General features: G+C 30.7%; 2 protein-coding genes across 5 annotated transcripts in view; one reads left to right on the top strand and one right to left on the bottom strand.

The window, feature by feature from the left end:
- LOC106467123 (adenosine deaminase-like) overlaps positions 1 to 1,618 on the top strand; it is a 28,281-nt gene extending 26,663 nt beyond the window's left edge. For all 3 annotated transcript variants that reach the window (XM_022395252.1, XM_022395253.1, XM_022395254.1), the window contains exons 7-8: positions 475 to 601; positions 1,285 to 1,618. In XM_022395252.1, coding sequence (XP_022250960.1) covers positions 475 to 601; positions 1,285 to 1,419 — 262 coding nt within the window. In that variant the 3' untranslated portion in view covers positions 1,420 to 1,618. The remainder of the gene's footprint in view (positions 1 to 474; positions 602 to 1,284) is intronic.
- An 8,957-nt stretch (positions 1,619 to 10,575) lies between these two features.
- LOC106467122 (SRR1-like protein) lies at positions 10,576 to 21,905 on the bottom strand. 2 transcript variants are annotated; one of them, XM_013927440.2, is made up of 2 exons: positions 21,695 to 21,905; positions 10,576 to 12,060 (listed from the first exon to the last, which is right to left on the bottom strand). In XM_013927440.2, the coding sequence occupies exon 2, from the start codon at positions 11,994 to 11,996 to the stop codon at positions 11,118 to 11,120; it is 879 nt and encodes a 292-aa protein (XP_013782894.1). In that variant the 5' UTR covers positions 11,997 to 12,060; positions 21,695 to 21,905; the 3' UTR covers positions 10,576 to 11,117. The 2 variants fall into 2 exon arrangements, with proteins under 2 accessions (XP_013782894.1, XP_022250958.1); XM_022395250.1 differs by having other exon boundaries at positions 21,752 to 21,905.
- Positions 21,906 to 23,052: the final 1,147 nt, after the last annotated feature.

Genomic DNA, 23,052 nt, shown 5'->3' with positions numbered 1-23,052 from the left:
AATTATAGTAGTGACTATATTTCGCTAAACACAAAAACATCTATATTGAACACAGGCCCACCGTAACCCCTCATGCTTTGTATACTATATCTAAAAGATTGATACGATTACAAATATATCTATGCAAGCACCATAAAACTACTTTCATATTTCTTTAGACCTTGGAATATTTTGGTGGTAAGGGTCAGGACTCGCAATCTGCGGGTCGCAGGAACCCCGATGCCAATCATGCTCGCCCTTTCAACTGAGTGGCGTTATAATCTGACGATCAGTCCCACTTTACACTAGTAAAGAGTATCCCAAGAGTTAGCAATAGGTGGTGCCAGTCGGTTGATTTCCCTTTGGTTGGCAGCTCAAAATTAGGGGCTTCGACATATAGCCTTAAGATATTTGGCACAGACAAGACAAATATATTGTTTTACCGAAGTTTTTGAAATTCTTCTCATTTTAAATTAATTGCATCAATCTTTGTAGGCTTGCCGAAGACAGCGCAGATTTCTCAATCAACACAGACGATCCTTTATTCACTGGAACGACATTAGATGACGAATACCGTTTGCTCCAAAAAAAAGGACTGAAGGATTTCCATATTGTTCGAGCAGTAAGTAAACAGAACAATAGAAAAATGGCTAATTCATTATCGCTATAATTCAAAATCAGCTATGACCTATATAAACAAATACCTATTATAAAATTTGGTAGCATTACTATACATTATAACTTCCAATTATACCTCGAGGTTAAAATGAACACAATAAAAATAATAATTATATTAATAGCTAATACTTTGTGTATATGAAAAAGGTGCAAAAAACATGTTTAATTTTGGAAGGACAAATACTCCTAAAAATTCATCAATGGATTATTTTAATTTTGTATTCATAATGCGCATTTTATATAAATTGTACATTATTTAAAATAAATCTTAAGTTCATACGATTTAATATCATATATTCAGTGTATATTCCAGTTTAAAGTTATGGGTTATTCAATTATTAACCATCTAGTGGCCAAAATGTAATAATTCGTTTGTAGTAAAATCACACTAGGCTGTTATCTGCCGTGTCCACCGCGGGGATATTTGTTGTCAGTGCGTTATTATTATATTATATAAAATAATGTTATTTTAATCTATTTTATTCTTCGGAGTAAATGATTTTTTTTTTACTATTCGTAAACATTTAATTCTGAATATGTTTTGTTAACACACACATGTACACGCATTAGTATTACAACTGTTAGGTTTTGGTTCACAGTGTTACAGAATTTGATTACTGCTTTCAGAATTTCAATGCTGCCCAGTCTTGTTTTTTGCCGCCTCAAGAGAAGAAAGATCTTTTTGACCATCTGAAAAATGTTTATGGTATAACAGGGAATCAATTTTGCAACCATTTGAATAATAATTTTCTAACGGTATAGAAATAGTTGTGTTAATCTTTAATAAATAATCAACAGTAGTTCCAAACAGCTCAATTAATAAGTTGAATGAGATTTATGGGATGTTCAAAATGCCCGTGTCAGTTAAGTAAAAAAAATGTTTTGCTGCTTTATCTGTAGTTGAATTAGTAATTTGGAAAATAACTATGGAACTAATAAAATACATCAATATTGACTATTTGAAGAAGTACTTTGGAATTTTCTAAAATAAACAAATATTATATTTCATACAGTGTAAGAATAAAAGCTGGTTAAATCTTGTTATACAAATATATTTCACTCTGCACAGTCTATTTTAGTAAGTATTTTTATATTATTTTCTTTTATGTATAAGCACCACAGCTGCTTTCACTTTGATGATAAATTTTGATTATTTTATATAGTAGTACAACCAAAACCGTTTGATACGTTAGCAGCAAAAACTTTTTTAAATATAAACTTACGGTATAATATAGCGTGACTTATGCAGTTTTCGTAAAAGCTGTTTCAATAGTTAATTCAAAACTCAGTGTGTTTTATGTACTTAATTTTAAAGTTATTATCAAATTTATACTGTCTAATAATCAAACATTGAACCTAAAAATGATTTTGTTTAATGCAGAATAACAATTAAACTCTCCAATTTGAAATCTTAGTTCGGATTTATTTTGTTTAAATCTGTTTTACTTTATTTAAAAGAGAAAAGAAAAAGTTTAATGTTTTTATGCAATATGCTGGCAGCTCAAAACGTCGTTCAAAAACTTCCAAGGCAGTTCCAGTCCATGAAAGCCTTGAATCAAGTACAGCCTTCCCGTCTTAACTTTCTCTTAAACAAGAACAGTTAAAGCTGCCTTACTTTCTTATTTTATTTTATTCTTCAGTATTTTAAACCCACTGTAAACTTTTAACTTGAAGTTACAAAAGAGCAGATATCCTGGATTAATCAGATTAATTTTTTTTTTCAAACCTGTTTTGAAATCTTGTCAATATATAAGTAACTGAAATTTGGCAAAAAAAAAAAAACAGTAAGAAGAAGAAGAAGAAGAGTGACAACACTTTTACAAGTAGAACTAAGTTTACACATGAAATTTGTTGAAACTAATAAACGCAGATATAGTACATTAAATTTGTAACACTCGCTTGAGCACTGAATAAAATGTCCAGTGTTTTGTTTAGGCCGCAAAATGGAGACAGAATATAAATTTCATTTGACAACATCGGGAAAGAAATTAAGCTTTTTGTAGCTGCAGCTTTGACCAAGTGCTTTTCTTTAACTTGTTTTTTTTTTAATCTTTCGTAAAAATGAAAGAGAAGAAAACGTCCATTAAGGAACTAGCAGGTATTTGTTTGTACTTCAGCATTAAGTGATAGGTTTCTATCTTCTTCTGCAATTATATAAAGAAGCTGTGTTTAACGAAATCATTAAGGTCTCAAAAGTAAACGAGCATAGAAGTGTAAATTACGTCACAAAAAATTTCTAATGAAAATAGCTTACGTCCAGAGTTAACTTCAGTAGTAGATACCAGAATACATGAATTTAATTCTAAGCTACTTACCAAGGTTGAGTTGAATATAAGCTTATAAATTAGAATTAAATATTATCAATAAATATAATTGATTATATTTGTTCAACTATTATTACTTTTAATACAATATTATGTTTATTAAAGTCGGGGTTTACAAGAGACGATATAGCAGGAAGCTGCTACCCTAATACTAATGGAGTACTGATAGAATTAACCTTTTAATTATAATTATGAGCTCAACAGTTTCTCGTTTGTTCGTAAAATGAAACATGAGCCATATGGTTGTTCTAGATATTACAACACAGTCAAAATGGACATATTACTAAATGTATGTATGAAAAAATCATTGAAGAATCACGCAACTATATGGATGTGTCTAAATCTGTGTTACGATGTGTCATGAAGAGTGTTACATAACATAATTACAGTAAAAGCATTTGATGGCTATAGAAAAATTTTACTTGAATGTAGTATACTTCGATTTGAAATCAAAACACCTTTAATAAATGGAACATTTGAAACATAGTATATAAAATAAGGTTTTGTCAGATCTTGTCTGTATAGCAAGATACGTATTAGACTAGCAGCACAAGTGTTCTATCGGAAAGGAAACATTTTACTTCTTAGAATTTTAAGGACATTGCTTTTCACCATAACCCACTAGATGGCGACAGCTTCATTGAAAGATTTGTTTGTAATTATGCGCAAAGCTACACAATGGGCTATCTGTGTTCTGCCCACCACAGTTATCGAAACCCGGTTTTTAGCGTTGTCAGTCTGCAGACATACCGCTGTGCTACTGAGGGGCTGATTGTAAGATGCCACTATTAACTGCATAACTTACGTAATTTATTAAAGAAATCCTATAATTAATGTTCAATAAATCAGAAAATATTTACACTTAAAGGGTCCGAGTTAAATGGAGGAATGCTGTTTACTTAGAATTAGGGGTCTTACGATCTCTGTGACAAAGTATTTCATGGGGATTGGAATGACACCTTAACGACAGTATTTTAAGCATAAAACCAACAGACTAGGTACAAATGATTATAATGTATACTACTAATAATGATTCTTTATGTTGTCCATTCATAGTTATATTAAAATATATTTAATTCCAAACTGGTTAATCATAAAATAATGTTTAACAGCCCTTGGAAAATGTATAAACTTTTTAAGAAGCTATTTATATACATATTTTTGCAGGAAATATTAAACCTCTTATTTAAACAACTACGTTGTAAATAATTAATAGTTTCAGTGTTAAAATTGTTTTTCAAACTATTTTGACATTTTAAAGTGGTGACTCTTTTTATGCTTTCTTTATCTCCATGTTGTTAAGCATAAAGCTACACAATGGCTATCTGTGCTGTACCCATTGCGAATATCTAACATGGATTTGTAGCGTTACAAGCTCTCAAAAACTTACAATTGAGCCACCGGGAATCTCGAAGATGGTGTTCCAAAACGAAGTTGACGAGATAGATATTTAAGAACAACACATTGTAATAAAAATAACACATTGTAGAATTTTCTTTTATTCTCCAAGAGGTTTTAAACTTAAATTAAATAGCTTATTGCTAGAGGATTTTGTTTTTCGGAATGAAACAAAATAATTTTGAGATAAATTTGACTAAATACAAATTACTGTTGATGTGATTTTTCAAGATAATTCCAATTATTCGTTAATGTTTTTATGTTTATCAAGAAAAATGAACTCTTCGTTGTAACAATTAATTGTTTAAAGTGCAAGTGAGGATACTGAATTTATCCCGGATATCTAATTTTGGTAGATAGTTCGTCCTTTGTTATATTCGGGTTCAGTGATATCCGCCACATAGTTAAAGATTATCCGCGAAAATTCAGGATTAATCGAAGATCGACAACAAATGGAAAAAACAAATAAACACAAGTGAGTAAAAAAATCAAATCTTCTATTCACTAAAGTGGACATGTTTGTCACCAACTGGCCGGCTTCTTACTTTAAGTTGACTTCAACTGGTTGCTGGGTTGAAGAGAAAACTTGTTCGTACAGGACAAGGATAGAAAGAACAATGAGATATGGCACGTTCAAATCTGACAATGTGTAATATCTTAAAGCGGTTCATAACGAAAAGCTACCTAAGCAAAACGATTAACACATAATCGATTATGAACTTTCAAATATCTGGTTACCGAAAATAATATAACTACATGTGTAGTATTCTCAGGTTTACTGATTTTCCTTTGAGTAATAATGGGGTATAAGCTGTAGGAAAACATGAGGCTCGCAAGTAAGTGTTCTGTGGAATGAAAATCTGAAATGTCCGACATTGACTGAATTTCAAGCAAAGAAAGAGACTAAACACAAGAAAAACAAAGCGTAATAATCTAAGCTCAAAATTCACAATCAAGTTTTAGAACCAATAGTATCATTTGGGCTATTTTACTGGAGAGTTAGCAAATCAATCTCTATGTTGAAATCATCAAATGTATTAACTATATCTGCAAGTCTGATATATTTTTGTTTTTAGGTGCAAAGTCACACATGGACTGTCTGTGCTTTTCTCACCACAAGTATCAAAACCTGATTTTTATCGTTAAAGCCCCCCAGACTTTCCGCTGCGCTACCGGGTTGCAAACCTAATCTAAGTTTTAATCATCCTGACTCAATTGTTAGTCTTAATCCCGCTAAAAAGTTGCCCAAGTCTAAGAAAACATAGCGTTATATACAAAAACAACAGTGACATTCTTCTCAGAATTCAAGTACTACCTTCGTGACTGATGGTAATTCGCTCTATGAATATGGCATCATCTGACTTGTCAGTGGAAAATATTGTTATCTATTTTTATATAATATATTGCTCGTTACAAGAATCTTTCCCATAAAGAAGTGCATGTGGCACCATAGTTGAATGACCCAGTTCAGTAAATAGAGAGAACATAATCAGGTGTGAAGGTCTACCTCCTTAAAAAAAAACAAAAAAAAACGTCCAAATTGAACGATTCATTTTATTCTTGATTTTGGTAATTTCTTATTATTGGTGATATCTGACCTATTATTAAAATAAGTAGCATTATTAAGACAGTAGTTGAATAAAGTCAACATTTTTGGACTACTCAAAATTCGATTATCCATGCAGTGATAGCATATGTGAGTCTTGTAATAAAAGGCTCAGGTAAGAATTATTATTCCTTGAAAGGGGGTGGGTTGTGGTTTACAAAGGTTACACAATGAGCTAACTGCAATGTTTCTTCCCATTGTAAGGAATCGAATCACGAATTTTTAGCGTTGTGAATTCGATAACTTGCCGCTAACTTATCTGGGAACTTGAAAGAGGGGCTCTACAGGTGAAAATTACAGCAGAATTAAAACATATGATTTGATAATAAAATATTTCAAATATTGATTGTTTGTAAAATATCTTGATTAATTAAACTCATTTGTGATTGAATAGACATATACATATTGCTCCATATTGATTCTTGTCTGTGCTATTATGTGAGGATGATGAAAGTTCCATTCCTACTACCTTGTTTGCATTGTTTTTGAAAATTTGATATTAGCCACCCCTACATTTACTTCCTTTATGAAAAGTTTTTTTAATGCAGTGTTTCAATAGACACAGGAAGGTTATTACCCCTAGTCTTTTTTTTCTTTGAATCTCTACAGAAAGTATTAAAACTTTTTAAGACTTGCATTTTTATACTCTTCATTTAATCATCTCATTAATACTGATTAACTTGCTAAGAAAGACCAATGTTTTTTTGCTGAAATTGGTTTACAGGGAAGAAGACAAATAGCTTATTTATTCTTATGTTATTTCTTGTAACTCTTGTTGTACCTGCAAGCATTATTTTGAAATATATATTTAAGGAATTTCCATCTAAAATAACCCCAACTCTAACCAGTTCTGAATACAGTGAGGTTCCAACTGTAATATTTATTGCTCATCTATTACTGGCTGGTAATTCCTGTTTCACCCTGTACTTAAGCTTTTTATAAGAACAGCATATTTCTGTAAAAAAGCTAATTTCAAGGGGTAATGATAACAGCTTTTACATGAGAATTATGATTTTTTTTAATTACTATTAGCTAATAATACTTACAAAAGTGGATACTCCATTTGAAACAGTCACCTCAATGAAATTGTTCGACACCAGAAGATCTTGGTTTTTGAGTTATCATGTAATTAAAAAGAAGCAGAAGATCTTGGTTTCTGAATGATCATGTAATTAAAAAGAAGCAGAAGAAAGAACTAGAAATTGAAACTTTTTGCTATGATATTTACAAACATTCCCAGAACTTGTGATTCAGTCATTACATAGATATTGTTATAAAAGGAAACACTATACAGTATTTTAAAGTTCTGGTGGCCTATTGATGAGATATTTAAAATACAATTCCGTTGAACAATCCAAGCCATCCCTACATAGACAGTTCTACCATTTGCCTGATATGAAAAACATTATATTTTCAAGTTTTAGTCTGAAATACTAAAGGTACTGTATTTATGCCAAAGCTACTAAGGCTATCTGCCACCATCCTCAATTTTGGCTAGAGGTAAAGCAGCTAGTTAGCACCACCCTACCTCCCATGCTAAGTGGTTGGCTGTCACTCTTATATCACACCTACAACTGCAAGAATATTTTGTGATATCTCGCACATTTGAACCAGCTTCCAAATTCAGAGCTCTACCACAGGACCAATCTGTGCCTCAATACTAAAGGTAAATTTACAAAGCCATTTGCCCCCATGTTTATTATGGTATTTGGAGACTTTCAATGATGAAATATACTGCTGACCTTGGAATCACTTGTTATTCTTTAAAAATTGCAGAATATAACTTAAGCTTAGGATGAAATGGCCAAACCTAGTCTAGAGGTCTTTTTTGTTGTAGTTTTCTTAGTACGGTGGCTTATTTTCTTTTATGTAAGCTTTTATACTACCTGCGAATCTTTTATCTTATGTTTATATTACTTATGACGAGTACTTTTAGTCTTGTGTGTGTATATGACTCATACACTGGCTGTCAGAGTTATTACAGCTAGCCATTCCAAATTTTAAAGTGATAGACTAGGGGGAAGGCAGCTAGTCAACACCACCCATCGCAAACTTTTGAGCTACTCTTTTGCCAGCGAATAGTGGGATTGACTATCACATTATGATATCTCTACAGTTAAAAGGGTGAGCATGTTTAGTTACCAGTGTCATACCCGTGATCCGCAGGTTGCGAGTCTAATACCCTAATCACCAAACCATATCAGGCCATCTGATGAGAAGGTAGGCAGTCAGTGAGTAAAACCTGCCACCACAAGGACTTTGACTGATTGTGAACTAAGTTACACTTATAATACATCAACAACTGAAAGTGTGTGGCATTTACAGTACAAACTATGGACCATCAGTCTGGCACACCTGACATTGGACCAAGCCTGGCCCTGTGTGATGTGAAACCTTTTTCTTTTTCAGGGTTTTTTTTTCGAATACAACTCAACGTACTTTCAGCTACAATACACCACTTTCAGAAGTAGAGAGTTGTTTTCATTTCCAGTTTCTGTGATATCAATATACACTTGTTTATCCGTGATTGGAGAGTCAGATTATAATTTTTTTTGTCATTATCATAGGATTTCAAAAATATGTCAAATAATTGCATATCTTATTAAAACTGTTATATAAAACCTAGAAAAACGTCTTACACAAGTTTCGTATATAAATATCTTGTGTATATCAACCTTCTTATTTTTGATAACTATTCTAGATTTATCAGTTATTTTTGAGTATGTGCAGTTTTCACATAACACATGATCAAGAAAATCATTAAGTTAATGTTGTTCAAAGCTGCCTTTGTTCCTTGTCTTTCTATTGAGGTCACACCTATTCTACCTATGAAGGATTGGTTGTAATGCTGCACGTTGTGCACCAATTGAGACATCTGTGTCAGTCAATGGTATGTCAAAATCCATATCAAAGTCACAACCTCTCATACACTTGAATGACAATGTTCAGTCATATGAGTGGAGCTGGTCACTCTGAATAATTTTTTTTTAATTTCGCACAATGCTACTTGAGGAGTATCTGCACCTGAGTAAATCTGAAGTTTCCTATGAAGTAAAGAACTTTAAATTTAGACAGTTTGGTAAACTATGTGAGCCTAATAATTTTAAAAGGAGTCATAATCCAGTATAAACAACCCTCTCCTGTCTGTATATTAGTATAAAAATGGATCATTACGTATGTGTATGTATATGTATGTTAACATCCATCACCCAGTGCCAGCTAGCTTGATTACCATAACCTTTGATACAGTAACTAGAAACTGTCCAATGGTGTACCTGAATTATTTTGTTTTAGGATTTTCACCAAAAAAAGGGGATAAAGGGGCCCCTGAAATAGGACACATTTCCACTTTTTTATATATGTTTGGTTTGCAATACCCAGTTGCCTAGCTTGATTACAGTAATTTTTGTGTAGGAACTGTCCGACAGTGTACATGGACTATTTTGTTTTAGGATTTTTGCTCAAGAAGAGAGATAAAAAACACTGAATTAGAAAATTTCCAGTTTTTAATATAGTTTTGGCTTTGAATTTAAAGATACAAGTATTTAGTCAGTTAAATGAGTCAATTATTGCCTTCCACAAAGCACGGAATGCAATTTGCATCTAATGTCATCATTAGGGATTTTAAACAAAAGAAGGAAGGGTATTCTCATCTAGTGTGGTATTATCATGATTGTTCATTTGTAAATTAAACTTTTTTAGTAGTATCTTACAAACTCAGTTTCTCAGAGATTCAAGTACTACTTTATAACAAATATCTTGATGAACCTCCTCTTATTTAGCATAACTATCCCAATGCACTAAGGTTAACTCAGTTTTACCTGAGCATGACACACAACTATGAAAATAGTAATCCTCACATGTTAAGGACAGTCACCTTCTGTTGATGTTGTGTAAAATTAAGTTTATTTACTGTACATTTTAATATTTTACGTTAGAATCTTTAAAAGTTAATCCAGCTGAAACTTCAAATAACCCCACACAAAATGTGTGTAGTGTAACAATGTTTAGAAAGTCTCATCATTTTTACATTAAAAATATAAAGAAAGTCACATATGTATATACACATATATACATAAAACTGAATATGGGTGATGACAGATTAAGAAAAGGAGGTGTTACTGTGGTAAGTTGTCTTCTAAGTTTCTATGAAAATCTATGCAACTGTATCCATTTATCAAACTACAATTATATATGGACTTTAACTAACAAAGTAAATATATATTTGAACACAAATTAATATGGGTGAAAACCATAGAAATTTCAGTACCAAAATACTTTTTTTTATACAAGTTTGATCATAACTCTTGATTTTAAAGGCATCCATAATGTTATTTTTCGAATCCTATGTGAAGGGGGTAAAGGTCAAAATGTGCATGTCTCAACTTTTTACAGAGTATAATTCAACATGGTATCATGTATTTGATGTCAGAGTTATCACCTAATTATTTTATCCTATACTGCCAACTTAGCAACAGTTCATGGTAGAGGAGAGTAACTATCAGATGCAATAAACAAGGATACTGAAAAAGCTGTAGATATGCATTTTGGAGGCTCTAGAGGTTATTGAAATGCAATATGCAAACTATATGATGGACAAAAATATTTTTATTCTTCAAACAAACATCACCTTGAACACTGAGTGGTCAGAGTCTGAGTCAGACTGATATAGGCAATTCACGACATGTCTTGAGTATAAAGACTTTTGTAACACATCTGATTTTTTGTGTGACAGACTTACGCATTTTACTAAAAGCTTGCCACACTTTGTATAGATGCATGCAGTAAATTCAGAATTATAGTAATTTGCAAACATTCATTTAATAAAGATAACTATCACTTCCCTCAATCTTCTAAGCTTTCCAGGAATTTTACATTATGTCAAACTAGTGACATGCGAGTACTCAGCAAAATTGATATAACAAATTCAGGTCAATTAAAAACCTACATCTTGCTGACAATATTCTTCATTCAGCTTAATAATATAGTTTTTTGAAAACCTGCATTTACAGATACTGCATGTACATTAAATATAAAATAATAGTATTATTATTTATTAATCCTACAACAAGAAAACATTCTTATCTTATCGTAACTATAATTTCAATTTACATTATCTCCTCTATTTAGGTTCACTTCATTTGGGAACTACATATAATCTCGTCATCTGAATTGTAAGAAGGTTCAGTAGCTTCTTCCCAAAAATCTGACAGCTCCTGGAGTAATTTTTCTCTGTTAAAGCTGTGGACTGCAATGTCATTAAATATATCATTAATCCTAAAGTCATTCTCTATCATAGTTTCTTGTTTAAATGGTAAAACTTTCACAATATATGGGACACTGTCCTCCAGCCATTTTACAGGGGTGTTACACATCATTGTGTTGAAGCTGTTTCCAAGAATGACTACTAGAGGAAGGTGATCAGGAGACCAGTTTGCCCACAATACACTATTGTATAAGGGTTTACCACAATGAGGCATATAAAATAAAGTTTTTGTCTTCACACTTCTTTTACCTTCTTCATTCTTAACAATTATTTCACAGCCTGCTTTCTTCAACAGCTGTATTTCTGAAGAACTGAACATAGGATCATAAAGTAAAACATTGTCAATATTAAACCATGCTTTTAAACCCAGTAACAAAGCCAATTGGTATTGAGATGAAACACATGAGCTGAAGTTTCCAAGTCCATAACAAACTATATGAAAGCTGTCTAAATTTAAAGCTGTTAGTCGGTTTTCTTCACATCCTAAACAACATACAGTCTGTTGAATATTTTTTGGCTGTAGCACATTTTCCAGTTGATTTACGAGCCTTATATAAAAGTCTGAATCAGTTATTTCTTTCTGATACTCTACTATCTTTGCAAGTGCTAAATCAAGGTCTGATATGTTGTTATCATTAAGTCCATGTGATAGTAGAAAAGACTGTGAAGCATGTTGTACATTAAAAAATCTATTCTTCCTCCTCTTCCTTTTTCCTCGAACAACCTGGAATCCATCTTGATTCATAAAAGAACTATCAAAAGGGCCTAACTAGTAGGTTAAACACACTGTTCTTGCTTAACTGTCCTGCCTAAGAGAGAGAAAAAAGAAATTATGTGAACAATGCTCAATGTACAAAAGCAATATTTGACAAAGAGAAATTTTATGGACTTTCTCAACTTGTTTTTGGTGAATGAAGAATCATTACTGATTCTTTTAATCACTTCTCTGTTAATTAAGTAAACATCACTGCTTTAAACTTCAGCTTTTAAAAACAATTAGTGTTTACTTAATTTATAATTAAATTACACAGGCATGATTTATGATGAAGGATATTATCTAAAATACAAAGTGAACTTTAGCTTATTATGTATTCAAAGTTCCTTTTGCAACTAAGATAAAAAATACTTCACTATAATTTTGGTTGGAATTTCACATTTTTCAAAACAAAAGCTCTTCTCTACCAGAATAATCCAAATCTCCAACAAAGCTTTAAGAATATTAAAAAAAAACTTTATGACACTTGTGTATAAAAATATATCCACAAAAACATTTTTTGAAAGCATACTTCCAGATTTTAAGATTCACTGTCTTAACTTACGGATTGGACAACTATTATTTAAGTTTTTTTTAACAAATTTAAATATAGATCGAGTAACTAATTTATCTTGTGAATGTAAAAATATTATACTTATTGATACTTTTCATAAACCTATTATTACTGGTAATTTAGAAATTGGAAAAGACAAACTACTGTGTAAAATTCTTAAAAAAGTATCTAAATACAGAATTGCCACAAAATGTAATAAGCAAAATATTCTAAGATCTATTTAAAACAATATTGATGAATACATATTACATCTTCTCCACCTAGATGGTTCTAGAATGGAAGTTTTATGTACTTAATAAAATAAGATTTAAATTATCTCATATAAATTAAATTTCCTATAGATATAACATTTTATCAATTAAGAAATAAGATCCAAGAACTGCATAGAAAATATGTCACTTTTCCCATAGATAAAGCTAACTGTAATTTTGGGTTTATTTGTAAAACTTTTTATGCACTACGTATGATAAATGAAATTAATATGTAGTACATAAACATTTAAACTTCTTAATCAATCTAAGGGTACAGGAAATAATAATTTCATTAAAACTTATATAAAATTTCATTCTAAACCAAATTAATTTTTTAGATTTATCCTTCCTGTATGCTATTCCTAAACTGCATAAATCTCATATTAAATTTAGGTTAATTTTCAGTTCAGTGAAAACAATTATTAAATAACCAGCCATTTTATTAGATAAATTATTCAATATTTTACTTGATAGAATTAAAAATATAAATAGCAAGAACAATAAACATACTTTTTAGACAATAAAAAATAGTCAATCCATTTTAGAATACTTAAATAACTGTGAACAAGTGAAAACTATTCAACCATTTGATTTTACCATTCCATATATGGCAATTCTATTGAGAGATTTAAATTCAGTTATGAATTCATTAACAGAACAATACTGTACTTAAAGAAAGAAATGTTACCTCCAAAAATATAAAATATTTATTTTTCTATATTTATAATTATTATATTTTTTTCAATAATCAGTTATTTAAACAAGTATTAGGAGATCGAATGGGAGCCAACTATTCTACTTGTATAGCAAATTTAGATCTTTATTTATGAAAATAAGTTTTTTGAAAATTTCATAAATATGGAAATTTCTGCTTTAATTTATATATATGTATATATATATGATTTAACTAGTATATATAATTGTAAGATAGATAATTTTATAACAATTATTTATCCAGTAGAACTACAAATTAACAAAAATTCTATTTCTGAAGTAGAGACACATTATATAGATGTGGAAATTAAAATAATTAATCATGAATAATCTCCGATTGTTAATATGCCATATTCTATTGTTATAAGTATCATAACTTCACAACTGCTCAGATTCTGTACAATCTGTAATAAATTATAGTATTTCATGATTAATGTTGAAATACTGATTAAAAACATTTCACTTGAAATGTCCAATAAATATTTTTAGCTTTTAATAATATTGTTTAAACAACTTGGCACTGTTTTCATGCATGTATGAACACCATTATTGCATAAAAATACAAAAGCTTTCATAAAGAGTAGATCAAGTTTGAAAATTAGTAGTTACAGTGGACTTAAAGAAGTTGAGAAGTTATACAAGTTTATATAACATGATTGAGTTTTTACATTTTGATACAAGTATAATTTGTCTACTATAATACTAATTAACTAATGATGGGGGTTGGAATGTCAACATCAGAAGGTAATGTTATTTTGCTTACTCCTGATGGTAGGACCTTATTTAAATTTTTCCTTTCTTTTATATTCCTTTGGAGAGCAGTCATCATCTCACGACTGTGTGACGCAATGAAATTCGGGACACTGTAGACTTGAGCACCACCATCTTGCTCTCCTTACTTTTTTATATTCATATTTTTTTGTTTATTTTTTATTCTTTAACATGTGAAACTAGCAAACAGAGGTTAAGACTGGTAAACATGAATATCCCTACTGCAATGTAGGACCTAGTTCTGCAGTCCCCTCCAATATCTCACATTATAGCCTGTGATCTTTTGACTTATGCAACATTTTTGTTGTTTTTTGATAAAACCTATATATACACACACACACTAGTTAATAAAACAATGTTAGTGTCATATTTTACTACATATAGATATCATTAGATGCTTAGTTTTATTTGATAATCGCTATGAACATGTTAAATATTTCATAATTTCACAGCTACTTACATTTACACAACTCCAAAAACACATTACTAGTTAACATATCAGAAACCCAGATATTCAGACTTAAAAGCTGTATTTAAGTTTCCTAGCTAATTATAATAACAGGCATATGAAATATTAGTGATAAACAGCTTTTGATTATTTACTCAAAAAAAGAACAAACAACATTTTACTCCAACAACAACAAGTATTTGTTACTTCATTAAAACATGAATTTTAGCAAGAAAAAATGATGTATAAGCCTAATATATTCCTTCATTCACTACACCTGCTATAACACAAGTTTAGCCAAATCCACAGCCGTTCAGTGCTGCTTGGAAAAGCAAAACAAATAAAGTAGGTCTCACATAGTAGTGGAATGTAAGCACTGCTTGATTTAGATACATAGTCTGTTACTCACCCCTTGTTATTTATTATTGGAACACCTAAAGTATTTTAGATTATTTGTGGTTAGTAAAGCACCATACATCTAAGTAAGATAACAATTCATATTAAAAGTTCTAGTATCTTATTCTTGTCCTTATCAATGTCCATGGTAAATACATTATAATTGTGCTTCAACAAATTTTAATTGTATCTATGTAAAGGACTGAAATTGTAACAGCTTCTGTAGACTGATTACCCATTTCATATAACAAGATATTTATTATGAGTTAGAATTATTTTGTAAGACTAAAACAAAATATTCTAGCTTGTCGTTATAACCAACAAATATCTCTATATTTTCTTTTTGTTTCACTTGTAATCAGTGATGCCATTTATTTGAATAAAAAGAACCATCATTTCAAAGATAATTTAACTTACCAGGAAGTAGCATCATCAATGAGTAATTTGTAACAATGTCATTTTACAAGTTTCTGATCCATTAACAAAGAAGGTGTGATCTTGAACTTAGAATATGTTTTACCTGTATATTTGTTATTTATAACCAATAATTAATAAACTTATAATACTTTTATATGTTGGTATACTAATAACAAGAAAACTGTATTAACTCATTACAATAAGTTACCCATAGATGATGTCAGACCTAATGGTGTTTAAACTGATTAAGGACTTTGATAAAACACCTCCAAAGGATAAAGTTGTGGAATGATAAGGCAAAACCTACATGAACAAACCAGTCCAGTCTTACCATACCATAAGAAAATTTAAAGACAACAAGGGAACTACTGCTCCATCTAGCCTATTCCATCCACTAATCTAAACTAAACTTACAAGGAAGTCAAAGCCAGCCCTTATAATTTAAATAATTTTTAAGCCTTCCTTAAACACCCTTAAATCTACTGCATCCACCACATCTAAGGGCAATCCATTTCAAAGGTGAAACAACCTATTAGAAAAATAAAACTGACTTAGATGAAAACGACCCTTACCCTGCCCAATTTTGTATTTGTATCCCCTAGTCTTACCATGCTCACCATTAAGTATATAAAAAAAAGATGATGTAGCAACTCTACCAATTCTCTTAAGTAGCAAATCTTTAACTTCCTTCAAAACCCTTGGGGAAATATTATGAGGCCCAGGAGCCTTATCATTCTTTAAACTTTCCAATTTTTTCTTAACCAGCTCAGAATTAATGCAGTCATCTTGTTTCCATCTATCAACTGTTTGTTTCCCTTTGTACCCACTAATAGAAATCCAAATGGATTGAATCTCATTGCCATTACGTTTGACATCCTCAACTTCAACAGGATCTAACTCACATTTTACATATAAAGACACCTCCCCCATTAGGACTTTATCCCTATTAAATAGTCTGTAAACCTGTATTTCAAAGAAATTTCTGTCATAAAAATCATCTAGGTTTAACTATGTTTCAGTTATTCCTATTATATCAAAATCCTCCATTCCTACCAGCACTCTAAAGTCATCTATTTTATTTCTTTTACTTAGCATTACAACAGTAACAATTAAGCCTACCCTTATTACTACTTCTATACTCATTTCCTATGCTAAACTTTTCTCTGCTTCTTATTCTTTTTGCATTTAGTTTATCCTGGCCCTCACCACTATCTAGTCCTAGTTTAAAACTTCCCTTACAGCCGAGTTAATAGCCTTAGCAAACAAGCCATCCCTTATCTTATTTAAATGTAAACCATCTATTCCAAAAAGCTCCCTTTTTTCCACTAAATTGATCCCACAAGTCCAATCTGCTCATCCTTATATACTAAATTAAGCCTAGCATTTAGCCCAAGTGACCTATTTATAACTTCTTTCCCACAGTTAATTCTGGGCAATATCCCTGACAAAATTAAGTTATGGCCTTTTCCTTTAAATGCCTTTATCAACCCTTTGTACTTATTAATTAGCTCCTCTGACATACCTTTCCTTACATTATTAGCCCCTACCTGCACCACAAAAACTGCATCTCTGCTAGCCCCTTTATTATATCCCCACCTCTGTCAGTTATATACTTCACCTGTGCTCCTGGGTAGCATAATCTGATTCTTTTCTCCACATTTACCTCACACACTATCCTATCCACATGCCTTGTCAAGGAATCACCTATAACTATAACCTCCTTATTATTCACATCCTTCTCTGACCCTTTTGTTTTCCTTTCCTCCAATAGTTACTTGTCTGCAGAAACTAAGGCTTGAAATTTGTTGCTCAATAGAATAGGCTTATTACAATTAAATTCACTACTTTTAGCTCAACTATCCCTTTCTAACTTCCTGAAAGTCATTGTTAACTGATGTATTCCTTGCATGTAAAAGTTTAAGCTTTTCTTGAAATCCTGCTACCATTTCCTACAGTCTACACTTCTCTTCATCTATTGCCTCTACATTAATTATGATAACCTCCAACTTCTCCTATAACCTACAAACTCAACATACAAATTGCACATCTCCATTACTAGCTTCCTTAAAAGTACATGCCAGTCTCAACTTTTCAAATAAAGCCCACTCATTGCACCCATTACATCTAACAAATTGTGAATGTTTAATTTCTACACTGGTCTTAACCATTGTATTTTTCTCACAGCCTGAAAATAAATACTGAATACCAAGTACCAGTAGCCTATTGTTAACACTGTTACTGTTAAGCCTAACATTTAAGAACTAATTATATTTAATTATATTATATTTATAGACTAATTTGTCTTCACACCAAATTATAAAACATATCGTATCCAGTTTAACTGAACTCAATTTATAAGCCTCTTAGCTTATATCCAGCCATTTTTCTAACCAAGAAGCCAACCTATCCCCCACACCTACAGAGATATATTTTTTAATAAACTTTTTATGTGACACTTTGTTAAATACTTTTTGAAAATCCAGATATGCCAAAAACACACCTGCATAAATAGCAACCTCTTCAAAGAATGTCAAAAGATTAGCAGAGCAAGATTTTCACTTAGGAAAATTATATTGATTATCAAAAAAAAATTCAAACTTTGTTAAATGACTTTGTAAATCATTATTCATCACACTTTTAAAAGCTTTTTCCACCACTGGTATGTCATTAATAAATCTATAATAACCTGGATTAATTTTATCAACTCCATTGAAAAGAGGAATAACACCCAACATTCAGGCAGCAGTCCACTATTTAAGGATTTATAAAAAACTGTAGCAAGTGACTCACATATCCAATCTTTAACCTCTTCCAAAACCCTTGGAAAAGTATTGTTACGTCTCTGTTCGTTTGTTAATTTCCGGTATAAATTCTCCCCGAGGAACTTCAGCGATACAAGTCCTTTCTTTAAATAAAACTAGTTTATTCTTTCTCAATACAACTTTGCAATACACAGAATTTCCACAGTCACTTTAACTTAAACACATGCTATAATTCACAACAATTCACGCACTTTACTATCAGTCACTAAAGCTCACTTGACTCAATTATCTGTCTCTATATCTCTCTTCAATCTGCTATTATATATGCCGTCACTCTGCTTTATTTGCCAGACTTATATACTAAAATAGAGGGCATCTGGCAAACACTAGAGTTGTCAGGAACAGTAATGATCCTTCTAGCAACTCATGACGTATTACCAGTGTCACGTGACTTCCGCTGTCGTAAGAGTATTATCCAGCTAAGGAGCCTTATCACTCAGAATTAGTGTAATCATTTTGTTCAAACTTGTTTCCATCTAGCAATTATTCAAGATGAGCAATATTGCTTAAATCTTCATTAAAAAAGTTAAAGAAAAGGTAAAATTTATCAACCCACTCATTTTATAATCATCAGACATGAACCTTCCTTTATCATCCCTCAAAGGCCTTACTGCTATCCTAACATTATGCTTACCTTTAATGTGTTTAAAGATATCCTAACTGTTAACTTTTATATTTTCAAAATTTTTTTCTACATACTCTCTTTCATTTCTTAATGTCCTACTTGACCAACTATCCTGATCTTCTATAATCCTTCAAGTCTTCAGTCATTATAGTCAACTTAAACTTCTTTAATTTATAATACTTTTCTTTAATCTTATCATTTAAACTCTTTGTGAGCCAACCTGATTTTGTACTTGCAGCCATATTTTTTCTATTAATAACATGTCTATCTTGAATATTTATAAATTTATTTAAAACATTTTTCCATATTTAATCAATATCTCAAACTAGTTCAGTTGCCCAATTTATAACAGATAATTATTAATGAATACCTTCAAAATTTGTATCCAAAATTTCATTATACCTGATTTCTATATACATTAAAAATTAAACCTAATAGAGCAATGATCATTTGCACCAAGATTTTCCCTAATCTCCCCCCTCTCAACATTTCTATATTAGAAGATAATAATAAATCTAAAATATCATTATTATTACAAGGTTATATAACTAATAAAAAAACTATTTGAGTGGTTACTAAAAACCTGTATCTCTCATGATTTGACTCTTAACATTTCTCAACTTATATGCTTGAAATTAAAATCATCCATAATTAAGATCTCATTGTAGAGTTTCTCACAAATTCCTTCAATTTCATCTGGTGGTCTGTAACAAATTTCCACTAAAAGCCTTCTTCCCTTATATTTACTAACAGAAACCTAAATAAATTTAATCTCCTTGGTGTTTTCTTTCAAATCCTCAAAAATATATAATTCCCATTTTACATATAAAGCCACTCTTCTCACTCTCTTTAGTACTTTATCCCTATTAAATAATATATAATCCTGTATTTCAAAAAATTTCTGTCATCAAAATTGCTTATGCTTAACCAAGTTTCAGTTATTCTCATTATATCGAAATCATTTATTCCAACTAGTGCTCTAATATCATCTGTTTTATATTTTATACTTCTAATATTCCAATAGTAAGAATGTAGCCAACCCCTAAAACTACTTTGGTACTTCGTTCCTACACTATGGTTTTCTCTACATCTATCTTATTTTTTTCTGCATTTATTTATCCTGGCTCTCACCACTATAAAGTCTTCAGCTTAGACAGTTTTACTTTTCTAATACAACAGTTGGTCTTTAAAATGGGTTGCCTTTATATGTGATAGATACAGTTTAATGGAAGACTTGATAATTAAATAAATTATCAGGGCTGGCCTTTTTTTGTTCTGTAGTGGAAGGGATAGCCTTTTGTCCCTTAAAAGTTAAGTCCTGTAGTGCATTAATTGTAGTTTGTAACTTTTATTTAAGTTAGAAGTGCAAGTTGACAATGTTTTGAGCACCACAGTTTCTCTATTGGTCATTATTTCATGGTAAGCTTTGATTCACAATTTGGTTGATCTTTATCTTCAAGTGACTTACTTTCCCAATGGTTCAATAAACTACTTGAAACTATCATTTGAAAACTTTACTACCTGTAGAATATTCTCTCTCACAGTCAAAAGATTATATGCATCATATTAATACTAAATATTTTCATATTTATTACATTCTTAAACAAAAAATGTTTATTTCAGTATATTTTATTATAGTGAGAAATCCCATTTGTTATCGAGTATATTTCCTCAACTACAATTATTACAAGTTCATTATATTTCATTTACATATCACATACATGATTTAATTTTATTATAATACATGCAGCATTCTGAAACAATAAGGTAAGCAATGATATTCTTACACAGAATCATAGAAAGTGTTGAACAGTAAAGTTCAATTATCTTTTCGGAACATGAAGTAGGTATATAATTTTAATGGTATAATTGCAAACTAGGTCAAATGACTTTCTCAGTTTCTGTAACCTTCTTTTTTCATGATCTAATAATTTGTTAAATAAATGTGATTTGTGGGAAGAATGGGTATCTGCTGCCATAATCTTTTTAAATATAATATATACATCATTACATGTTATGATTTTGTACAGTCCAAAAAGACTTTTCCTCTTATTTCATCATACTATTTTGCAAGATGTTTTGCATGTGCAGTTTTTTTATTATTATTTTAAACGTGAAAGGACTACAGCAGGTATATTAATAGTGGCAACATCACACTCACAAGCATATCTATAACTTGTACTGCAAGTGACTATATTACTAACGGTAACATTATGCCTATTCCAATTGCAAATTACTTATATGCACCGCTGATTTGAAATCCGTAATGAACTAATCGAAAATAATGCGTGATAAACATTTGCGCTGACTGCTGCCTAATGGGAATATTAAAAATGTAACTTTTATCACTAGCTGTTGTATAATAATTTGTTATTAATATTAGTCCTATTGCATAGAATTGGTTTTAAAAATGAAGTTTTCTTCGAGTTCGACGACTAAACGTTTAATTGAATTCGTAACAACTGAGTAAGTTGAATAACATAATAATATATATATGCATATAGTGATATACATTAATATATAAAACAAAGTGAAAACAAGATATACATTTTAAATTATGCATACAAGATATCAAACACTCATCTAAACGTAAAATCTAAATATCATAACTTGAATTGTAACAAACTAAAACAAAAGATAAATAGTAATAGAGACATTATTTTAAACTTAACTGAAATCACTAAATCATCAGTAAATGCAAGTTATAACTTCATCTAGTCTTACTCACTGCAGAGTTTAGAAGTGTATATTGATGAACTTAAACTTCCACCTGATAAAATATGACGAAATTTAACATGTAAATTTTAACAGTAATCACAAAATATACGAATTTACATAAAGTTTTTTAAACAATAAAAGTAATTATATTTATGCTCTGAAGATAAAATTCAACCAGATGTCGTTCTAAACTTCCGTGTAAATTATTATTTGGAATTTGAGACGAATTACGATAAAAGTTATCAATTAGTTTTATATTATGTAAGTGACAATATTTTATGTCAGGCTTCTCTGTTTTTTTTTTCTTTCTAAAAAAAATATGCTTGGAAATTGGTAGTTCAATATATTTATACAGTTACGAATAGTTGCTTTTTGTGATCGTTTTTCTTTTACGCTGTTAAAAAGTGCTAGCTTTGTCAGTATTGCTGCAGGAAGTAAGTGTAATTCAAAAATTTTAATGAATGACGTGAAAAAATACCCATATTTTCTTTCATTACTTTTTACTGAATATTTGACCCAGGCTTTGGACAGTTATTTGCTGTTTGACTTAATTTTATTAATTACGTTCTTTTTCTCTTTATCAACCTGAATATTTTCCTCAAACCTGACGAAATATGTCGATATAGTTGCATGATTTTCAATTTAACGAACCAGAATTGTCACTTAAGGAATTGATACGTCTCAGTTCGTTAGTTAATTTTCCGTAAAAATTATTTCCGAAGAAACTCTAACGATACAAGTCCTTTCTTAAATAAAACTGGTTTATTCTTTCTGAATACAACTTTGCAATACACTTAATTTCAACAGTCGCGGTATAACCAACGCTTAACTCACAACGAATGTCTCACGTGCCCAACAATATTCTCTGTCCGCATACATTCAATTACTTATTACCTTATTGCTGTTACGTTGTGACCGTCTTATATATAAAAGATTACCGAGATCTAGTAAACTCCCGATATTTCAAGAAGGGACGTGAACGTCCGAGAAGCTTGTGGCGTGATACTAGCGTCACGTGACCTCCGATGTCGTAACAGAATATTCAATTAAAATATAAATCAATCTTTTATTATTTTTACTTTTTGTCATTGGAGATATCACAAAACGCACCAAAAATTCTTTCTTTGTTTTTAATGTTTAAGTTTTAAATCTCCTTTAAAATGTCCAATGTTGAACGTATTTGCAACAAAAAATGCTTCCCAGTGGCACAGCGGTATGCCTGCGGACCTATAACGCTAGAATCCGGGTTTCGATACCCGTGGTAGGCAGAGCACAGATAACCCATTATGTAACTTTGTGCTTAATTAAAAG

Source organism: Limulus polyphemus, unplaced genomic scaffold (assembly GCF_000517525.1).
Source record: "Limulus polyphemus unplaced genomic scaffold, Limulus_polyphemus-2.1.2 Scaffold2495, whole genome shotgun sequence".
Taxonomy (NCBI): domain Eukaryota; kingdom Metazoa; phylum Arthropoda; class Merostomata; order Xiphosura; family Limulidae; genus Limulus; species Limulus polyphemus.
This window is presented reverse-complemented; position numbering and strand designations above follow the sequence as displayed.